Genomic DNA, 22,209 nt, shown 5'->3' on the forward strand with positions numbered 1-22,209 from the left:
AGCCTGAATCTCTACTCAATACCCTACTGCATACATAAAACCAGATTTTGTGTAAAATACCAACCAGACTGCTGTGGAAGGAGCAATAAAAATGGCTAATTCTCAAAGAGATTTGAGGAAGGCACAAGATTTATCTGCTTACAAAGCAGCATATCCAGACTAGTCCCAGATTTTTCAACCCTGTTTCAGCCAAGCTGAGGGTCTGTTTTAATAACAAGCAGGCCCCACATCAAGTACAGGAACTAACAGCCTGAAATAGTTATGGAAATCAAATCAGAATATTGGCCAAAATACTTGGAACGGAAAAACAGGACAAGAGTAAAAATTTATGCGGTGACACTGGAGAAGTTCATTGCATGAAAACACTTTATGTACAGCCAGAGAGGAATTGTTTTGTAGTCATATGAAAGCTCTTTAAGTATGCTTCTTGTTTTTACACAGATATACCAGTCTATGTAGGTCAATAAAAAGCAAGGGCAAGAAAAAGCAATCCAAAAGGCTATCAAGTTGAATTTACAGCTCAAGGTAAAGATTTTAACACTTATGCGGAGAGCGCAGCTATTGGGATGGAGGTACACATGCAGCAGAACATCAACTTTGACTACAGCCAAAACATAGAATTGTCAGGGTTGGAAGGAACCTCGACTGTCATCTAGTTCCAACCCCCCTGCCATGGGCAGGGACACCTCACACTAGATCAGGTTGCTCAGAGCCACATCCAGCCTGGCCTTAAAAACCTCCAGGGATGAGGCTTCTACCACCTCCAAGGGCAGCCTGTTCCAGTGTCTCACCACCCTCATGGTGAAGAATTTCTTCCTACATCCCAGGTAGGTTTTAATCTTTCATAGCTCTGTTTCCAGAGAGCACATAAATTGTCAACATCCTGGAACAGGCTGCTGCTTGCTCTTAAGCTATGGTTTTGTAAATGAAGAGCCATAATCGGCACACCTCCAACCAGACTGTTAAAGGTAAGTTTGCTCCTCATCAAGCATCACCCTTGCCCAGTGTTCTGATGTCCTTGCTGGTTCAGAAGAGATGCCTTTGCACTAGTAAAGTTTTCCTCTTGGAGTCTGTTCAGTGCCAATGTGGTCTCAAGAGAAAGCCAGTTACACTTACCTCATTGCCATGAACCATTAGGTGATGCGTGGTAACTAAGGCTTTGAATACGACCACCCAGCTGCTATTTGTTGCTCGCTCAAAAAGTGTATCAGCCATCTGAGGAATATTCACATTTGTTTCGTTAGTTGCTTGGATCAAGTCTGTAAGAGAGAGAAGAGGAAGGTGTTAGGTGCTACAACTAAGATATAAAAAAAGTTTGGAGCATGGCTAAGCTCTCAGCCCACCAAGCTGTGGGCAATGGTTGTGACAAAGAGCAAGTTCACTACTTACATTTTACATGTTAAGAAAAGCAAAACGAAACAAAACAAACAACAACAAAATAAAACAAAAACCCCACAACAAAACAACTGAGATTAAACCTGAGATTACATGCTGACAGCAACACTGGTCCTACTCTTCCAACCATCAGTGCTAGCTGTCCAGTAATTCTGCCCTGAGCTATGTCCCAACCTTTCTCCGCCTTCATCCTAGATGAAGTTAGGGTGCACAACATCACATGTCTTTACTGCTGCAGGTTTTCAACTTAATTGGGGCAGTTCACTACTTCTGGGTTAGATGAGTACATATTACTAAATTCTTCAGTTACAGGTAACATCAAGCACAGTGAACCCATCAGCAAAGAAGGTAACACCAGAAACAGACGTATCTCAGAAGTTACAAGTTTCATCAGCCTGCTACAGCACACTTAGGCTCTACAGATCTAGACAGTAGAAGAGTACACTCAGACATGCATTAAGACCTCTTCAGCAGTAGGAAAAAAGGCCAAATAGACATCAGTTCATACTGAAGAATAATAGCCTTCTGCAAGCAACTGTACTTTATGTAGAAGACAAGACATTAGACTGCCTTAGGCAACAAGAATAAAATACACCTTTGTGTCCTGTAGATTAGCAAGGTGTAGACTTGCTCAGCAGAGTCCATGAAATTAAGGTTAAGTACTTAAATCATAAATAGGCCAGCAAGCTTTCCACTAGCATCTATATCCCACACCTACTGATATGATCTTTGATTTACTGCATCACTGATTACCTACAGACTTGTTAAGCAGCCAGCAATGACCTTCTACAAGCCATTACCTATATTTGAGACACAGTTGGAAGCCACATACTGCAAATGCGTGATGCCAGACATGGCCCTAAGAAGGCTTCAGGAGATGACTTCATGCAAAACAAAAAGGGCACACAACACAGATCTAATTGTAGGGAAGAGGCTTAAAATTTGAAAATCTAAGCAGAAAAAGTTAAAAATTAAGAAGTTTAACTAGTAGTCTAAGCATTATCAGTGCTACTCGTGAAAATATCTTTTACTTTCCCTGAGAGGACAGCAATCCTTGTTAATAATTTTCCATGTGTTTCTTTCCCCTGCCCCCAGGCTAGATATGTTCATCCATCCATTACAAGTCATTCAGTGATGACAGATACTCTATTCTAGAGGCCGACAGACTACTCTGTGACTTATTCTTGCACACTTGAACTATGTGAGTCTGCTGTAACTGAACTCTAGAGGAGTTCGGATCACTCGGGCAGTGGGATGACCATTTTGCAGACTGGCTTTCCTCACCCAACACAACCCCACATAAGGAAGTGCATTGATGCTGCTAACAGCAGGAATGCAAGGTTTAGGCTGCTGTAAAATAGTAAAATCTGCCTCTGCAGACAAAGTCCAGCGGAGAGGTCTGTTTATGCAGACTGGTGAGTTGCATCAGCTGTTGATAACCACCTAGTGCCTGCAGAAGCTCACACTGCTGTATAGAAACATTCAGAAGTTTAGCAATTTCTTTTTCTTTAATTCATGGCAAGTGATTTTTATGTGGTTTTTACTTCTATTAAACGGACTCATTTAAGATACAATAAATCTATAGCTGAGAGTCAGAAGCTTGTGAAAACTGTCTTTTGTGGGGGCATAAAAGCTGCAAGTCATCTTCAGTCTCAGGTCAGTGGGATGTTTTTCTGTAATGAGATCAGACAAATTATGTGATCTGTTCACCTATTTTAAAATTTTTGTTATCATGTTTTGCTTTGATTGTCGGTGTCTGCAGTGTTTTTGCAGAACACCTTGTGAAATGTAAAGTTAACTTCTGTAAACCTCAGTAATACTATCCTTGGAGGAGGCAGCTCTGCAGACAAAGCAATGCAGTAGTAAAGTCATGCTATTGAATGACAGCAGTTCAAGCTCACAGAGCTCCAACAATTCTCCTCGATCTTGTTGTACAAACAGGCCAGTAATCTTTTATTCTGTATTAGCTGATTAATGCATTGTAGAAGACAGTCACAAGTGGCTTGCTCACCGTTTACCCTGTTCAGAGGTTTCACTTCAGATGACAGCATTTGTCCTTAGTGTAAGGAAACATGCATCAAATTTGCAAGCTTTCAGTCCTAAGCTTCAATAAATAGCTCAGTATGGAACAGGGGTGCTATGAATCATGGATGCTGTCAGCAGATGTCAAGCAATAAAATCTGTGAGGAGTTCACCCACAGCGGTGCTGGCAATGGAAGCTACAAGGCACTGCTCCTGAAGTCACTCAGTCACTCCCCAAACTGCTGGAGGGTATAGCATCTCAGCCTGCAGTTTTGGATGTTTTAGGACATGTGTAATTATAGTGTGTTGAGCAGAGAAGTATGATTAAATTTAAGCCTACTACTTACACTGCATGGAAAAGAATTAAACCATGCATAAAGATTTTACTCATTTGAAGTAGGGAAAAAAATAAAAAGGAGATGGGAGGTTAATTCTTGCAGAGCTGTTTCCCATTAAGTCATGCCACAAAGCTAACAAATTCAAGCTTACTGGGTTTTTTTCCCCACTACCATAGTCTCAGCTTAACAAGCAATCCTCAGCATCTGAAGCACCTTACAAGCACAGCTAACTTCAATAAACTGAGTAGCAGAGTTTGGTGGCTAAGCTAAATTTTAAAATAAGACTTGGTAAAAATCAATTTTACTACAGTGTGGTAGGGAAGGATAGGTACAAGGAAAAAGAAAACTTACACAACAACAAAAAAGAAAATCCAGAAACTACATTTTCAAAAGAGATAGATTCAGGTATTTACGGGTGGGACAGAAACCTGGTTTTCAAAAGAGTCAGTGAAGTTCAGTCTTCAAAGAAAGGCACAGGTAATTTGTTAATACAAAGCAGAAAACATGAAGAAATAGCAGATGAAGAACAGCCCATCAGAAGCCATGTGAAATAATTTCACAAAGTTGATTTCATTTGAGGTACACACAAGTAGGACAAACAGGGATTAAAGGTACCTTCCCAATGAAGTTTCTGCTAGTGCAAGCACCCATGTCAAGTAGACAGACAGCTAATCCCCAAACCCAGAAACTGAGCTCAAACGCAAATTCCAAGCAGAGCAAGAAATCAGGGATTGTAAAGCAGTAGCAGCAAGAGCTTTCATTGTGACCTTCACAGAAATGAAATTGCTGGAGAATGAGGACTTATATACCCTTCATTTGAGTGTGGGTGTAAGTACTGTGGGACTAAGTTATAATTGTCAAATCATAATACATAATTTCTCCCATTTCATTGATTCATTGAATGGTTTGGAAGGGACCTTAAAGATCATCTAATTCCAACACCCCCCACCATGCACACCTTTCACTAGACCAGATTGCTCAGGGCCTCATCCAACCTGGCCTTGAAAACCTCCAGGGAAGGGGCATCCACAACTTCCCTGGACAACCTGTTCCAGTGTCTCACCAACCTCACTGTAAGGAATTTCTTCCTAATACCTAGTCTACATCTTCCATCCTCAAGCTTCAGTCTGTTCCCTCTCATCCTCTCACTACAAGACCTTGTAAAAAGTCCCTTCCCAGCTCTCTTGTAGGCACCCTTCAGGTACTGGAAGGCTGCTATAAGGTCTCCCCAGAACCTTCTTTCCTCCAGGCTGAACAGCCCCAACTCTTGCAGCCTTTCCCCACAGGGGAGATGCTCCAGCCCTCTGATCATCTTTTGTGGCCCTCCTCTGAATCTGTTCCAGATGTTTGGTTTTTCCTCTCTTCACATTTTGGTAGCTGCCATTTTGAACATTTATTCAAAATTGTAATTTGGCCTTCAGTATCTTTTTTTTTTTTTTTGGTCCAGATAAGTTTTGAGATGCAAAATCAATGCACACAGATCAATTCCTTGACACTATAACTGAAATCTAAACACCAGTCTAAATTCCTTTGTTACCCAAATTTCTGACCCAGTCTTAAAACACCTGCAGCTTAATTAGGGAAAAGAAGCAAAGCTGGAGTATGATTTACACCTTTAATTAAGACAAACCTGTCAAACTGAGGATCATCAGTAGAGAGTTCAGCGAGGAAGACTGAAGTAAGTTACAACACCTTAGCTTCCCCTGATCTTTTAAAGAGATCACTGAAAGATTTAACTGGTTTTGGTGCTTGTTAAGATCATAAGACAAAAAAAAAAAAAAAAGAGAACCGAAAAGAAAGTTTCAGAATTTCAGACTTCTTCAATCTCATTAAAAACTACTTCCTGATTTTGAGATTTTTTTTTTTAATGAGAGAGATTATACAACACTAAAGAATTTCTCTTACTCCTTCATCTTTTCAGATTGTAGGTGTGGGCAAAGTTTGCCTGCGGTTTTGGTGTTTTGGTCATTGTTGGGATCATTTGTTGATTTCTTTTGGGGGGGGGTATTTTCATTTCATTGGGGTTTTGGGGGGCAGGGGAGTGTTCTTTTTGTTTGCTTTGGGGTTTTTTTGGTTGGGGGTATTTTTTGCATGTTTGTTTGTTTTGTGGGAGGTTTTTCATTAACGAACAGATCTAAGATTTCCCAGTTCAAAGGAAATTATTTAAAACTTACACTTCAGTATGCAGACAAACAGCAGCACAGCACAAGACTGTTCAGAGGGATGTCAGTGTCAACTAAAGAGCAGCTGTCATTCCAAGCTGAATTAACATGCGAGTTACCTCAGCATCTGAGCTACATCTAACACTCAGTTCCTAATCTTTGTCAAATCTCTTTGACAGTAACTCCCCTTCCTCACTATTATGTTGAGCATTACAATTGTCTTCTTAAGTGTTTTCTCTTGCTTATAACTGTGTATTTAATATTTATGGCCTCAAGCTGCGACTGAGTAGGTTTAAACTGGGCATTAGGAAAAAAATTTTCACAAAAAGAATAGTCAGGCATTGGCATGTGCTGCCCAGGGAGGTAGCTGAGTCCCTCCCTGGGCCTCATATCCCCAAGTTGTGGTGCTTGGGGATATGGTTTAGGGGTGAACTTTGTAGAGTAGGGTTCTTGGTTGGACTTGGTGATCCTGAGGGTCTTTTCCAACCTGATTTTTCTGTTATTCCGTGATGTAAGTAATGCCTGAAACGTAAAGGGGAAAAAAGAGAGGGGAAAAAAGAGAGGGGAAAAAAGAGAGGGGAAAAAAGAGAGGGGAAAAAAGAGAGGGGAAAAAAGAGAGGGGAAAAAAGAGAGGGGAAAAAAGAGAGGGGAAAAAAGAGAGGGGAAAAAAGAGAGGGGAAAAAAGAGAGGGGAAAAAAGAGAGGGGAAAAAAGAGAGGGGAAAAAAGAGAGGGGAAAAAAGAGAGGGGAAAAAAGAGAGGGGAAAAAAGAGAGGGGAAAAAAGAGAGGGGAAAAAAGAGAGGGGAAAAAAGAGAGGGGAAAAAAGAGAGGGGAAAAAAGAGAGGGGAAAAAAGAGAGGGGAAAAAAGAGAGGGGAAAAAAGAGAGGGGAAAAAAGAGAGGGGAAAAAAGAGAGGGGAAAAAAGAGAGGGGAAAAAAGAGAGGGGAAAAAAGAGAGGGGAAAAAAGAGAGGGGAAAAAAGAGAGGGGAAAAAAGAGAGGGGAAAAAAGAGAGGGGAAAAAAGAGAGGGGAAAAAAGAGAGGGGAAAAAAGAGAGGGGAAAAAAGAGAGGGGAAAAAAGAGAGGGGAAAAAAGAGAGGGGAAAAAAGAGAGGGGAAAAAAGAGAGGGGAAAAAAGAGAGGGGAAAAAAGAGAGGGGAAAAAAGAGAGGGGAAAAAAGAGAGGGGAAAAAAGAGAGGGGAAAAAAGAGAGGGGAAAAAAGAGAGGGGAAAAAAGAGAGGGGAAAAAAGAGAGGGGAAAAAAGAGAGGGGAAAAAAGAGAGGGGAAAAAAGAGAGGGGAAAAAAGAGAGGGGAAAAAAGAGAGGGGAAAAAAGAGAGGGGAAAAAAGAGAGGGGAAAAAAGAGAGGGGAAAAAAGAGAGGGAAAAAAGAGAGGGAAAAAGAGAGAGGGAAAAAGAGAAAAAAAAAGAGAAAAAAAAAATAAAAGAAACAGGCATGCCAGTTCCAAATCTGGGCTATTCAAGAACTAAAAGAAGGAGCCTAAGTAAGCTTGTAAACCTCAACCAAAAAAGTGAAACAGGCAAGTAACAGTACAAGTCCTCCTGTGTAAGACATGTAACTGTATAAGGAAGCTACTGCTCACCAATGAAAAAGCTGAACTTCCAGGTCTACATTAAGACTGACCACAAAACAGTACTGAAAATCAGAACAAAGTCACCAGTTTCTGCTTCTACATAATTGCTCATGAGCACATTAGGTGACTTTAATGTTGCTTGCTTTGACTACCAAGCAATTCCACAAATGAGAGGTGGGAAGTTATCTGAGGGGTTAAAGCTTACCATCTATTCTTTTCACCCCCATCTTGCCCAATCTCTATAAACATGCATCATAATCTGCAGAATACCAATTCATGTTTGTCTCCACCTTCTGCCTCAAAAGTTTGCATGGAGAGTTCCCACATGTCTCCTTGCCCTTAGCAAGTCTACCCTTTAATCAAAGTCCAGCATCTTCCAGATATTGCCTATGCACTTTCATGTCTATTTCAACTCAAAAAACTTAAACCAAATCTTCCACAGAGAGACTGTACTCCAGGTACCATAAAGACTTTCCCATAAAGTAAAGCAGCTACAGTTCTTGTGACTACAAATATCTAAGGGGACTGGCTATCTCCACTCTCCAGTTTTACTTCACAGATCTCCTTCCTCCCAAACAGATTTCAGACTATTGTGAGGACAAATACTTGCTGCAGATCCTTAAGTCTGAGAGGTGATGGCAGCCAGCCTTTGAACCACATATCTGTATCTCCAGAGAGATTGTGGAATCTCTTTCTCTGGAGACTTTCAAGATCCGTCTGGATGTGTTCCTGTGTGACCTGTGCTAGATTCTATGGTCCTGCTCTGGCAGGGGGGTTGAATTCAACGATCTTTGGAGGTCCCTTCCAACCCCTAACATCCTGTAATCCCACATCATGACGGCCTTTTATATACAATTTCTTCCTCTCTGTCTACTCACAGGCATGCTCATACTGTTTTGCAGAAGAGAAAAAGTTTCTTCATCCCTATCAATCACATGAAGAGTCTGCAGGGCAGATGACTTCAAGTACCAGCAAATTTCTCTTGGAACTTCCTCCAATTTCTGAAAATGAGAGTTTATTTAGCCTTTGAATCATCTTACTATCACACTACTCCCTTTTAAGTGCAATAGTACACCACTTCCTGCACCACCAGATACCTGTTTTGAAAACAAAGCTGAAAAAAAATCAGCTGCCCATATACACTGCTGGATTTTATTCCAATGCACCTTCACACTGCTTGCACCCTTCCTTCCCTACTGTATTAAGGCAAGATATTTGGCTTTCAGTCCTCTGTGAAAACAGCCACAGCTCATTAGCAGTATTAAACCAGTTATGTTGGATTTGTATCCCTTTTTGTCCTTAATCACTTAACATATGGCTTTTCCTCCTGAGAGGTTCAGGTGCAGCTCTCTTGGAAAGAAGAAAATAAAAGCCAACTGTCAGATGGTCTTCTAACAGGATATGAAAGGGTACAACTACAGCAGCTGTCTCCCTACATACTAATAATAGGGGAAAAGCATGACTACACTGTGTTTAAAAAATAAATGAAAAAAAAAAAAGGCATAAGCAACTCCAAGTTCCAGGATAGAAGTTTATGGAACTGTAACAGAAAAACACAACCAAGCCCCCTGGCTTCCCCCTCCCCTCGAGGGGCTGTGCTTCTTCCCCAGAAGGCCTTTCCCCAAGGGGCCTCCCCCCCCATCCAGAAGGACTCCCCCCAGACTCCCCTGGCAGAAGGCAGAGAGTCAGGAAGCAGAGAGGCTGTTAGACTTAGCTTGTCAAGGTCAGTATGTGTTATATTCAGCCAGAAAAGAAGAAGCAGGCAGACAGAAGCCGAGCAAGCTGAGACTGAGTGAGCTTTGTTTTGGGTAGTGATTCTTAAACATTTCTATCTCTCCAACGGAAGAGTTTAGAATAATCATTATTTTGCTTTCTTACACCCAATAGTGATTTATTTACATTCTTCCACTTTCTCTGCTTGAACTTTATGAAGAAAAATTAAAAAGACAGTCTTTGAAACCATCACAGTAACTTACAGCTCCACTGATTCTGGGGGAAAATCATGTGCATTACCTTTAGTGTTTACACTGGAGTTCCGTCATTGAGATTAGTGCAAGTGAAAGATGACATTCAGGCCAACTGTAGAAGTTTGATTTTAAGCAGCAGTCATTGGAGTGATAAGTATGGTCTCAAAGACTGCTAAATTGATTAGTAATTAACATATTTTGTGGTCAAAATCCAAGACCTTACTGACACCCATAATCCAGTCACTCAAAAGAATGAAAGCTTCAATCTTACTCAAGAACTAAATATCGGGAACAATAACACTGTCACTCAGGAGATGTGCTACACAAACTTAGTGCAAACATACTAAGAAAGCAGCTTTTCAGCTTCACACACATGAAGTCAGAACACTAAACAAAGGGAGAAATGTCCTGTGGTCAAGGGATCCTGCCTGGTTTCCTCCCAAGCAGAGCCTTGAAGCTTTTTCAATCAGCTTCACCAGAGAAAAAGCGTCAGTTATTAACCATGGAATTGCTCCACTGTCCAAAGCAGTAAGAAGCTCAGACCTGACCCTCATTTGAACAGAATGAACTCACTTAGAATACAAAAGGATTTTTCTTAGGCAAGACTATAAAAGTTCAGCAAAGCTAAGGAAAGGAGAAATCACAGCTCCACTGATTTCTTCCTCTCACCCAGAGACCCCATTCCAGACACTCTCTCCACCCAAATCCTGCTCCAGAGCTAGCTCAAGAGAAATGTGTAGTTTTCGGCTCAAAGACAATAACGGAGTGGTTCTGCTTATCATGATATGAAATATCAAGTAATTCTGGGGCCAGATGTGCCACTTATGTATTTTATTGATTTACTGCAAATAGCAACTCACAGAATCACAGGATGTTAGGAGCTGGAAGGGACCTCTGGAGATCATTGAGTCCAACACAGGTCACACATGAATGCATCCAGACGGATCTTGAAAGCCTCCAGAGAAGGAAACTCCACAACCTCTCTGGGCAGCCTGTTCCAGTGCTCTGCGACCCTCAGAGTAAAGAAGTTCCTCCTCATGTAGTGAGGTGGAACCTCCTGCTGTAGTTTCTATCCATTGCCCCTTGTCCTATCCCAGGGTGCAACTGAGCAGAGCCTGTCCCCTCCCTCTTGACACCCAGTCCTTGGATATTTATAAACATTTATTAAATCCCCTCTCAGTCTTCTCTTCTCCAGACTAAAAAGCCCCAGGTCCCTCAGCCTCTCCTCACAGGGCAGTGCTCCACTCCCTTAATCATCCTCCTAACCCTCCATTGGACTTTCTTGAGCAGATCCCTGTCCCTCTTGAATTGGGGAGCCCAAAACTGGGCACAATATTCCAGGTGAGGTCTCACCAGGGCAGAGTAGAGGGGGAGGAGACACCTCAAATGATCATTGTACTAACTTTTTTGCACAGATCTCAATAGATCAAGCTATATAAAATGCTGCTTCCATTTGGTGGACACCAAATGATGGTTATAAGGTTAAAATATAAAAGAATGGTCTTTGAGAAATGTTATTCCCCATCTTATACTAATGTGGCATTTCAGATGCCAAACTCTACAGGGGGAAGTGACATGGAAAAAAACCCATTCTAACATTAAAAGTAGCATTTGTGTTAAGCACTTGACCAACAACTTAGAAGGACCTTCCAGCATAAAAAGGAACTTTCATCTCACATGGCAAATCTCAAACCTAATTCTACAAGCCATTTCCTTCAGCAGTTCAAACCTTAAAGCCTTAACCAAAATATACATTAATTTAGAGAAGAAACACAAGACTGTGGACAACAGCCAATCTTCTGCCAAGCCTTCAAAGCATTTATTCCATGTTCTGTATGGGGCAGAACTGACCTCTCCATCCTTGCAAGCATTAACCCTAGGTCTTGCTGCAAACAACAGACATTTAAAGGGGATACACTGTTGCAAGATTATTACTTAGAAGGATAAAAGTCAGTAAGATCGAGCCAATTGGTTACTGTAATTGGATACCAGGATCCCAGCTGTGACCTGTGATTATCTGTCTATGAGGTGAAACACCTCTACCATTACCTGTTGATTATATCAATTCTTAACTCTTATCACTTGGCTGTTTACTATCACTTACAGGGTCAACTGCAGATTTTGTCCAGAACAACACAGCTACACTAGAAAAGTAAGGATTTCATGTTGCCACAGCAGCATGGGGTCATTGACTTTAATCCTTGCACTAGAACATTTTCTAAGCAGCCTTTATATGTTGGGCTGATCCTGCACTCCAACCACATCTGGCACAAAGTGGTACTCAGCTGAGGCACAGTACATGAGCTGAGTTGACACGCTGCTGTCATTTTTATTCTGAAATGAAGGAGCCGTGGTTAGTGCCACCTACCCCCAAATGATCTACCTGCCTCAGAAAACCATCTGTTTTTAATAACCCTGTAGAAGTGAAACCATCACTAGCTCATTAACTCTGCCCAGAACAGCAACTGGGCACTAAAATCCACTACAAATCTCAACAAGACTGGAAATATATTGGAAGCAGCCTGATGTTTCAGCTGCACTACTTAGCTGTTACACACTGGGAATACATTAAATAGAGTGGGGATGAGACAACATGCAAGCCACCTCAGTGACAAGTTAATTACCTGCAGCTTGTATGCTAGAAACAGGTCAGTCAAGTAGGCAGATTCAGCAGCTGACACATAAAACTTTCAAGATGCAGACCATGGCCCATGTTTTCCCTGCCCTACTCTCTCAGGGTCATTCTTCTGAGAGTCCAGCTATTTTGTCAGCAGATGCCATATGATAAGGGTCAGCCTGAAAAATAACCAAACAAGGCCAGAGAGCCCATTCACTCCATCAAGCTGACAAGCCACCAGAAGCTTAGCATGGGTTGAACTTCTTAAGTGGGAATGAATTCCCACAACTATGCAGTCATATTGAAAACATGGACATATCTGTAGGAAAGAAATCCAGTGTAATCACGGAGCACTGGAACAGGCTGCCCAGAGAGGTTGTGGAGTCTCCTTCTCTGGAGACTTTCAAGCCCCATCTGGATGCGTTCCTGTGCGACCTGTGATAGATGATACGGTCCTGCTCAGGCAAGTGGGTTGGACTTGAAGATCTCCAGAGGTCCCTTCCAACCCCTCACATCCTGTGATCCTGTAATGCAAACCTGTCCATCCATTGGAGCAACAGTATGACCTCTGTTGTAGGTTAAGGACTAACTGTCCTACCACAGAGATAAATTCCTCCAGAGAGCCCAGGGGGGTGGACAGTCCATCCCAGAGGGGTGGACAGAATATCATGTGTTATTCCATCCCATAATCCTGCATTACCCTATATAAGCAGGCCACACAGCCATTTTTCTCTCTCTCTCCTCCAAGCATGTGCCTGCTGTTATCACACAATCACAGAATTGTTAGGGTTGGAAGGGACCTCAAGGATCACCCAGCTCCAACACCCCCTGTCGTGGGCAGGGACACCTCACACTAGATCAGGTTGCTCACAGCCACATCCAGTCTGGCCTTAAACACCTCCAGGGAGGAGGCTTCCACCACCTCCCTGGGCAAGCTGTTCAGTGTCTTTGGTTTGAGTGAGAGTGAAGGCCTGACTGGCAATTTATTTCTTGAGGCCTACCGGGCCTGCTCTGAGGAGGGCAGGGAGGCCTAACAGGAGCCTGCTGGGCCTAGTGTGAGGAGGAAAGGCTTGGCTGGTTGAGGCCTGGCTTGGGGCCATGCTGAAGAGCTGGGCCAAAGCTGATTTTGAAGTGTATACACACCCTTTGTACCTTTTGTAGTTTTGTAAATAGTATTTCTATTTAACCTCCAATTCTGTGTGAGTGTTTTTATATTACTCCAACAGAAGCAAGAGAAAGACCATAAGAGTTCCTAGGAGCTGGTGGCTGCCTCACATGTGAATGCTGTGCCTTAAAACAGGCTGGTTGATGTTTTCAGCAAGCTGACTGATGTCCTTCACAATTAGAGAGAGCTTTACTCTCTGCTTGCTAAAAAAAATAAAAATACATGTGAAACCAAGTTTACAATTCCTTTATGTTCACCCCCCTCTATTAAACCAGTTAAACAACAATCCTCTGCTTCTGCCACACAGGTCAACTACCACTAGACTTTACTCTTCAACATGAGCCTGCAGCCCATCCTACAATGCAGATTTCTTGATGTTGCAAGAAAAAAAAAATCTGTTAAATTCAACAGAACATCCACCTGAGAGGCAGAAGATGCAGTTAGGACTACCAACATTTAAGAAAACCTGACAGTAATAAGCTGCTACCTATACAGTTCAAAGTCACCAGTGACTGTGGAAGATGTCTTTGTCTCTGGCAGAGGAAGTCTCCTATCAAGCTATTGATAAGTGCAAAAGTTAGAATACATCACACAGGCTCACGTTCAGGCAAACCTTTGCAAAGAGTCAGATCTCAACACCTAGAAGTCTCTATTTAACCTCCTAAGCATGATATGGAGGTGAGTTTTAAAGGTAGCATTCTCATAATGCAGTCCAAAGTAATTTCTGGCTTCCTGATAAACCAAAGGAAGTTCTTTAATTTCACCTATTTCAAACATAGCAAATTTTCCCTGTCAATACTCTTTGCCATTCACAACAGAGAAATTTGAAGCTTAAATCAAGCCTAGCAAAACTAGAAAGACTCTACGTGGCTTAGAATAAAAGGTCAGATCAGAAAGTCACAGGCAAAGATCATATATGAAAACAAAATTCTGTTTCAGATGCCAGTAAAGGAACATCAATCATGATAAAATGTACATTTTCAGAACACTGGCACACTAGACATGCTGACTTCCTCTGGCTTGCTGCCCCTCAGCAGAATGTACATGCTCCTATAAATAGGTTTAGATGAGGCAATAAAACATAGATTAAGAGCTACAGGCACAATAACTGTACTTTGGATTCCAGAGTCATGCAGCAAGATCCAAACCCAAGTCTCCATTTGAAAAAAAGGTCAGGTTTTAAAACACCAGGGTTGCTAAAGAATTGATGCAATGATATGTTAAAGCTTTTCGTCTATACTCAACCTCTACATAATGAGAAACAGCAGCCTCCAGCACCAGGAAAGAGGCCAGCTGGCTGCCCCCTTTCATACAAGTCCTACACTCTCTGAAACAAGAAGTGAAAGGATGAGTCCTTTTAGTGCAAGTTTGATCTCACTCAAGTGCATCCATGTGGGCTCTACAATTACATGCAAAGACGCACCCCCCAGCTCGTGCAGTCCCACACCGTGGCACCGATCACGACCGCCGGCTTATTTTGAGGACCTGCCTCTGAACTCTGTAAACTTGTCTGTATTTTAAGCATGTGGGTGGCAAATCAGCATGTTTTATTCATGCTCTGAGCAGTCATGCCTTCCTCTCACTTCCACGGAGGACCATTTTAGAACATTCTGTAAACTATCAGAGAGACTTAAGAGATGTAATAAAACTATGCCAGAGGCACTAGGAGCCTGCCAGGCTCTGCAGGCTAAGCACTGACCATCTGCTATGGCAGCACCCGCTGCCATTGTGTCATCCATGCTCATGCCAAGCCAAGAGTCAGTTTGAAGAGATCAACTGTATTGCCCGTAGACAAACCACAGTTTTGCCCCACCTCTCTAGAACAGCAAAGTTTAAGACACTTCCTTGAAAAGACATGCTTTTTGGTCTTTTGAATATAACTTTTATAACTGTAACTTTTAAAGTTGAACAATCTTAGTTCAAGTCAGCAACCAAACTCTGCAATCTATCCTTGCCAGCATTTCACATCTCATAACCCAGCCATAACGCAGCATCTTAAATGCCTAGGAACAACTGGCAAAGAATATTGCTTTCTTTTTCCATTCCTTCTTTGAGAAAGTAAAGCCACCCTGGCAATGCTTATGGCTCCACTGCTTTGTTGGAGCTTTGTGGCCCTACTACAACACAGGAGCTCCTGCCTACCTGCTTTCTACCTGTGGTAATTTTGCATATTGGCTTCCAACCAAAAAAAAAAAAAAAAAAAAAAAAAAAAAAAAAAAAAGAGTTGATTGTCTCAAGTCAGACCCAAGCTGCAGACACATCCTGTCAGCAACTTACAGTTCTCAGTACATGAGAAGCAGTGTGTTCTCTTGGTGGCCTTCAAGCATGATCATTCCTATGTATTCACAAAAAAAATCTCTTCTGCAAGAAATATCATTCAGGTTTTGTTAATAGCTAGAACAAGCAGGCTCCAGGAAAGGCAACCAAATGACACACTGCCTCAGCTCAAATGGCCAGAGCAGAGATGGGACAAATACACATTGTCATGACACCAGGACTTTTCACCATCTAAACTAAGTTAAGATACTGATATAATCTAAAACAAAGCATGAGATCACATTATCCTGCACAGTGAAGAGGAAAAGAAAGGTATTTGGATCTTGTTCATCCAGAAGTTGATGGAAATGCAGTGCACTGCCATTTTCTGTACTATGCCTACATCTAAGCTGCAAGCCTCAGACACCCAGTGGATGTACCACTTCCCAGTGGTCTAGAAAACAGTGTTCCAGTATTCCATCTACATTTACGGTGACATTTCAAGGTTGATGTCCAGTATCGATGGGTCCATGTCCAAGTAGAGGCCAGTGACAAGTGGATTCCCTCAGGGCTTAGTCCTGGGACCAGTCTTGTTCAACATCTTTGTCAGTGATGTGGACAGAGGCATTGAGTGCACCCTCAGCAAGTTTGCTGATGACACCAAGCTGTGTGGTGCAGCAGACAGGCTGGAGGGAAGAGATCCATCCAGAGGGACCTTGATAGGCTGGAGAGTTGGGCCCATGACAACCTCATGAGGTTCAACAAGACCAAATGCAAGGCCCTGCATCTGGATCACGGCAATCCCAGGCACCAATATAGGCTGGGCAGTGACTGGCTTGAGAACAGCCCTGAAGAAAAGGACTTAGGGGTGCTGGTGGATAAGAAGTTCAACATGAGCCACCAGTGTGCACTTGTAGCCCAGAAAGCCAATCACATCCTGGAATGCATTAAGAGAAGTGTGGGCAGCAGGTCGAGGGTGGTGATTCTCCCCCTCTACTCTGCTCTGGAGTACCGCGTCCAGTTCTGCAGCCCCTATTACAAGAAGGATCTGGAGGTGCTGGAATGTGTCCAGAGAAGGGCCACGAGGATGATCAGAGGGCTGGAGCTCCTCTCCTATGAGGAGAGACAGAGAGTTGGGGTTGTTCAGTCTGGAGAAGAGAAGGCTCTGAGGTGACCTTATTCTGGCCTTCCAGTATCTGAAGGGGGCTACAAGAAAGCTGGGGAGGAATTATTTAGGGTGCCAGGTAGTGATAGGACTAGGGAGAATGAAAAAAAAAAAATAGAAATGGGTAGATTTAGATTGAATGTTAGGAAGAAGTTTTTCACTATGAGGGTGGTGAGACATGGGATCAGGTTGCCCAGGGAGGTGGTAGAAGCCTCATCCCTGGAGGTTTTTAAAGCCAGGCTGGATGTGGCTCTGGGCAACCTGATCTAGTGTGAGGCGTCCCTGCCCCTGGCAGAGGGGTTGGCACTATTCTATGATTCTATGATCATTTGTGGCACTAGTCCATATTACTGGTACATTCCCTCTCCTAGCAGATTACAACTCTCAACTGCTTCAGCAACTGTGTTTCACAACCTAAAGAAAAGAATTTTTAATGAGCAGAAGCAGCTTACTGGCTACCAGCTATGATTGCAGAATGTACCTCTGAGACTGTTCAAATATATCTCTGTGCCCACCCTTGCAAAACTTGTTTTGTATTGATTTGCAGTGTCTCCAAGCAGCTCTGCGGAAGAAAACACGATCAAAATAGCAAGATCTAAAATATTAAAGCCAATTTTAAGGGTCTACCATGTGGTATGCAAGACTCTAGAAAAAAAAAATAAACAAGATTTAGCCATACTCTGCAAAGTGACAAGCTAGCCTCTGCCAGGTATTCTGATTGCCTTTGAGCAATTCCCAACATCTGGTTTATTCAGGTTTTATTTAAGCTGTCAAGTTCTCATCCAAACAAAATGTTGGCCAGCAAGGAAAAATCAAGCAACCATGCAAGAGTCTGGTGGGGTGGGACACTCTGATGTCAACTTAGCAGTGAAGCCTCACACTGCAATCTTGCTGGTACTGCTGACTCAGGGGAATAAAAGTACTGCTGCAAACCCTGTGCTACAAATCACTGCCTGCCAAGCTACTAGGAAGGCTTCTTCCATCAGAGGAGTTCAAGGGTCAGTCCTGTTGATCTGCTCTTTCAGCATACTACATGTCCTGCACTAAAATGCAGACCCTGATTTCCTGGCTTGCTTTATTCCTTGCTTTTTTGTTTTCATGGTATTGAATATTCCTCTCTCCAAGCCACGGCAGAATGTTGTTCCTCATCTGCATACCATGTGTTAAAAGTTTGGACATCCATTTCATTAGACATTCATTGGTGAGACTACCAGAGCTTTTGCTTTTCCACTCTGATCTGCACCTTGAAAAGAAGCTCCAAAAAGGAACAGGGCATATTAATTTAGTGATACTGTTAGGTATCACTGACTCATCTTTAGACTACAGTAAGACTAAGGGAAGGGATAAAATGTCATCCACTCTACACCAAGTTTTCCCCATTACCTGCCTCAAAACACTGGAGCCAGCTCCTTCAGCAATACTGTATGTCTACAACTGCCCAAGGAAGGTCTTTCCCTTTCTTTTCTTCAAGGGTAGGGGACATATTGGATGCATGTTGCAGGGTTTTGGTAGCAGGGGGGATGCTGTTGCTGTGACTTCTGAGACTAGGGGTCTCTTCCACAGGCTGCAGGAGATATCTGCTCCAGCACCATGCAGTACCCTCTGCTCCACCTCTGACCTTGGTGTTCCCTCTGCCATTTCTTACTGTTTCCCTCCTCCTCCTCCTATGTCTGTCCAGTGTTTTCTGCCCTTTCTTAAGTTTGTTTTTTCTGGAGGTGCCACAAACCTGGTGGATGAGCTCAGATGTGTTCTGTAGGGGGTCTACTGTGGAGCCAGCTGTGTCTAGCACAGAGCATGCCCTGGCCTTTTTTTATAGAGGCCATCCCTGCAGTCAACACATTGCCATGGACACCAGTACTGGTGGAAAGGTAAGTAAGGTAGGAAGTGTGAAATAGTCTCAAGTATCTTAAACTCAGGCAGAAAAATCATAGAAGCAGGTGTGCCTCTGCTATATCATCATTTCTTCAGAAGTGGGGACTAAAAAGGGCAGTAAATTCCCTGCTTTGGCTACTAATTACTCCATCCAGCAAGAAGCAGGGAAAAAGAATAGCAACCAAAATGTTCTATGTCCTTCAAAGTTATCTTGACTGCCATCTACTTTTAAGTACTTCAGAGAATCCTTCACAGGACAGAGACATGAAAGCATCAACTGACTACACCAACAGAGCACTTGCTTGGAGACTTCACAGAATTCTTCACTAGTGAGACAGGCCCAGGTAAGGCACACACAGAAAAGGGAGGGTTTACAAGCCAGGCTGGGAAATCAAAGGCGCAGATCAAATCAAACCGCAGGAAATCAAACTGCAGATACTTCTTTTGTTTAGAAGATGTTCAATTGCTGCCACCCAGGCTCTACAACACTATTATGAAACATATTCATCTACTAAAAAGAAGTTATTAAAACTATAGGGTGGTCACTGTCATACTGACTATCTGATGAACAAGAAGCCTCAAAGAAAAGATAAACTACTCCATTATTAAGGTCTACTAAGGGAAGTCAGTACAGCAGAAAGATCTGACTGGTCACAGAATTTGTCATCCATGACCTTGACACAGAATGTTTAATAGAGGGATTTTAATGACTACTGAAAACAGACTTAGAATACATGCCTTCACCTGAGGAAAAAACAAGGGGAGGGAGGGCAGGACTAGTCAGTCTAGCTTTATCAAGTTACACTGTTTGGATGAAAGAAAGTTTAATATTACATTGTCTACCCAGTCTTCTCTTTCCACATCCTCCCTTTCCTTTCCTTAGGCATTGTAGCCTAAGAAGACAAGCACGGAACAGTTCAGGTGCACAAGAACAAGTGATCCTCCCCATGCCTCAACCTTTGTATTTGAATTCAAACTTCTACACAGCTTCAACTATCTTCTGAAAAATATTAGTTAGCTAAGTCTTAGCTTAATTAAAAGGGCAGCCTTCTCTTGGTACAACACATGCCTTAAAAATAGCATGAGGCCTTGGGGGAAATGGTAAGGTAATGCCATTGAAACACTCAAGATGAACTAATTTTAAAAGCCTCCTTATTAGCTCCCCTTACCTGTGACAATCATTTCTACTCCTTTTCAGAGATCTACACATCTCTAAATCAAGTAAGTCTTCAGTACTGTTTTGGAAAAGGACATGGGAGAGGCCCACAGAAACAGAGCTGTTTAACACAGAGACTGGTGACAAGTCCTTCCATACACAGACCGAAAAAAAAAAAAAAAGGTGCTAATCCAACATCCATTAATAAATTAGAGAAAAATAATTGCTTGCTTGGATTTGTCTTTCTTTTCAGATACGAAAGGTTCACTGGGGTGACAAGAAGTTCATGATTTAGAATACACACCAGCTGTGAGAACAAAAACCCAGACATTGCATAAAAGTTAGGATTGATGCTCAGCTGTGAGACAAAGTCAGTTTTCTTGTACATGGAAACTGTGACAAGTTAACTGCAGTACAAGATATAGTGAGACTTACAAAAGTAGTTTCACTAGTAAAGTGTTATGGATTAAGACCAGTGTGTACAGGGACTCCATTCTTGGCAATTTTCTTGAAGGTACTTCCATGGTCATAAAGACACCTGGACTGCAGAGCAATGCAGCACTCATACGCCTGTGCCACTCCCACTAGGAAAGGGCTCCAAGTGCCAGCGGTGTTGGAACACTCCCCAAATCACTCCAACAGCAAAACAACTTCTGAAATACACATTGGAGTTAACCTTAACAGTCACTGAAGTCTTGTGACTCAAGATAGCTCCACTGACCCCCACCCCTCCCAAAACACAGACAGACATAATCTTCAAGAGTGAGATAGAGAACCATGGAATTGTTTCAATTGGATACAACCTCTAAGATTGAGTCCAACCACTGTGGTTTCTAAGACTAACCTAGGGGATCTAACAAATACCTTTACTGATCCTTGGGAAAAAAAGTTTAGCCCACTGATTTTAGTCAATTGCCACTTCTGTTTCAACTCTAGAGACCACAGTAATGAAAAATTGTTAGGTCATCTCCACAGTTTGCAGAAGAATGACAAAACACTGCAGAAAAAAAAGGATCTGTATAGGCAAAATACTGACACCAGCCCTGCAGTTCAGTTACCAACATGCATTAAATTATAGATTTCCTTTTAAAGCCTTGCTTGCCAGCCACATACAAATATGCAACATTAGACATGGGATGGGAAGATGTTACTATAATATACTGGTCCTCTTCACAGTCACAGGAGATCAAGCCCTGATCTTCATCTCCTTTGTTTCCACAACTCATTAAAATTTCCCAGCTCTCAATCAGGGCTCCAGAAGGGTCTCCCACTTTACGAGAATTATTTTGAAGAAGTAAGGAGGCAGCACATGGTCTTTTTAGAATATACACTCCAGAACTTCTCCCTTCTGCAGAACAATTCACTCACAGTAAGTCAAGGAAAACCCCAGACATTTTGATCATCTTCAGAAACAGGAACTTGGTACAATCAACTGCAGGTGCAACAACCTCACTGGTTTCCAATTCACTTCCCCAAATGAAAGCTTCACAGTTTGTTTCTTTTTCTACAAGAGGAGCTGAGTTCAGATCTACCTATTTTTCCTCTCATCTGTCACGTGTTTTAACATTTCAAAGTCACCTCCCTTCTCTGAAAGCCTTTCCTTGTTGATACCAGTCACCCACACTCAAGGCTGGAAGCTTTCTTTTTCTTGCCCCACACCATTAAACGTTCAGTGCAGCCTTAACATGTATTTCAAAAGAATTCTGAGAATGAAGCTCCTATGCTGTGCATTAGGATTTTTCTTTCAGTTGAATTAACACAGCTTATATATCCTTAAAGTAGCCCATACATCTGATTCACCCACTCTGCAATGGCCCTTCTCACTGCAGCAAAATCAAGTTGCTAATCCCCACTTCTTCATGGGAACGCTTTCCTCATTTGCTGTATCTAATCATCATTTATTTAACACAACGTGGTTAGCTGAGGGAGATTAAACCATATCATTGTGGTGACTTTAAGACAAGTGTAAGATGAAAACAGTTTGGTAAGTCCAAAAAAGGGTGAGAGCTCTAACATGCCAACTGCAATGGCTTGCCACAGACCATCAGAGTATTTAGACTGACATCCCTTTTCTCCCCACAGGGACTTGGGAAATGCATTTAATGCCATCTGGTACTACTTCCAGCAGTTGCTGGAAATTCACTAGTATGAGAGATGGGACTCAAGAAAATGGTAAAGATAACTGAGTATATGATAGCAACCTAATCACATTTGACTACTTTGTTACAGGACAAGCCTGGGCAATACCCAGAAACCACACCAAAAGACAGCCACAATGTAGCATCCATATTAAAGCCTGTATTTGAAAGCTAGGCAAGTACAGAAAACCACACAAAAGACAACCACCAGCTCAGCTTTTGTTCACAGAAGACAGTCAATCTGTTTTCTCCTCCTTTTTCCTCACACATATGCACTCACACCCAAATCACGTTTTTTATTCCTCAGAGCAAATTCCCTCTAAGTAGTACTCACTTAAAGCCTGAATCAAACAAAAAAACCCCACACCT

General features: G+C 42.3%; 1 protein-coding gene across 26 annotated transcripts in view; it reads right to left on the reverse strand.

Annotated features, from left to right (window-relative positions):
• The window catches only part of SNAP91 (synaptosome associated protein 91), a 77,836-nt gene that overhangs the window by 52,863 nt on the left and 2,764 nt on the right, over positions 1–22,209 (reverse strand). For all 26 annotated transcript variants that reach the window (XM_054394503.1, XM_054394494.1, XM_054394459.1 and 23 more), the window contains exon 2: positions 1,117–1,259. In XM_054394503.1, the coding sequence (XP_054250478.1) occupies positions 1,117–1,259 (143 nt within the window). The remainder of the gene's footprint in view (positions 1–1,116; positions 1,260–22,209) is intronic.

This window comes from Indicator indicator, chromosome 2 (genome assembly GCF_027791375.1).
Source record: "Indicator indicator isolate 239-I01 chromosome 2, UM_Iind_1.1, whole genome shotgun sequence".
Lineage (NCBI taxonomy): Eukaryota > Metazoa > Chordata > Aves > Piciformes > Indicatoridae > Indicator > Indicator indicator.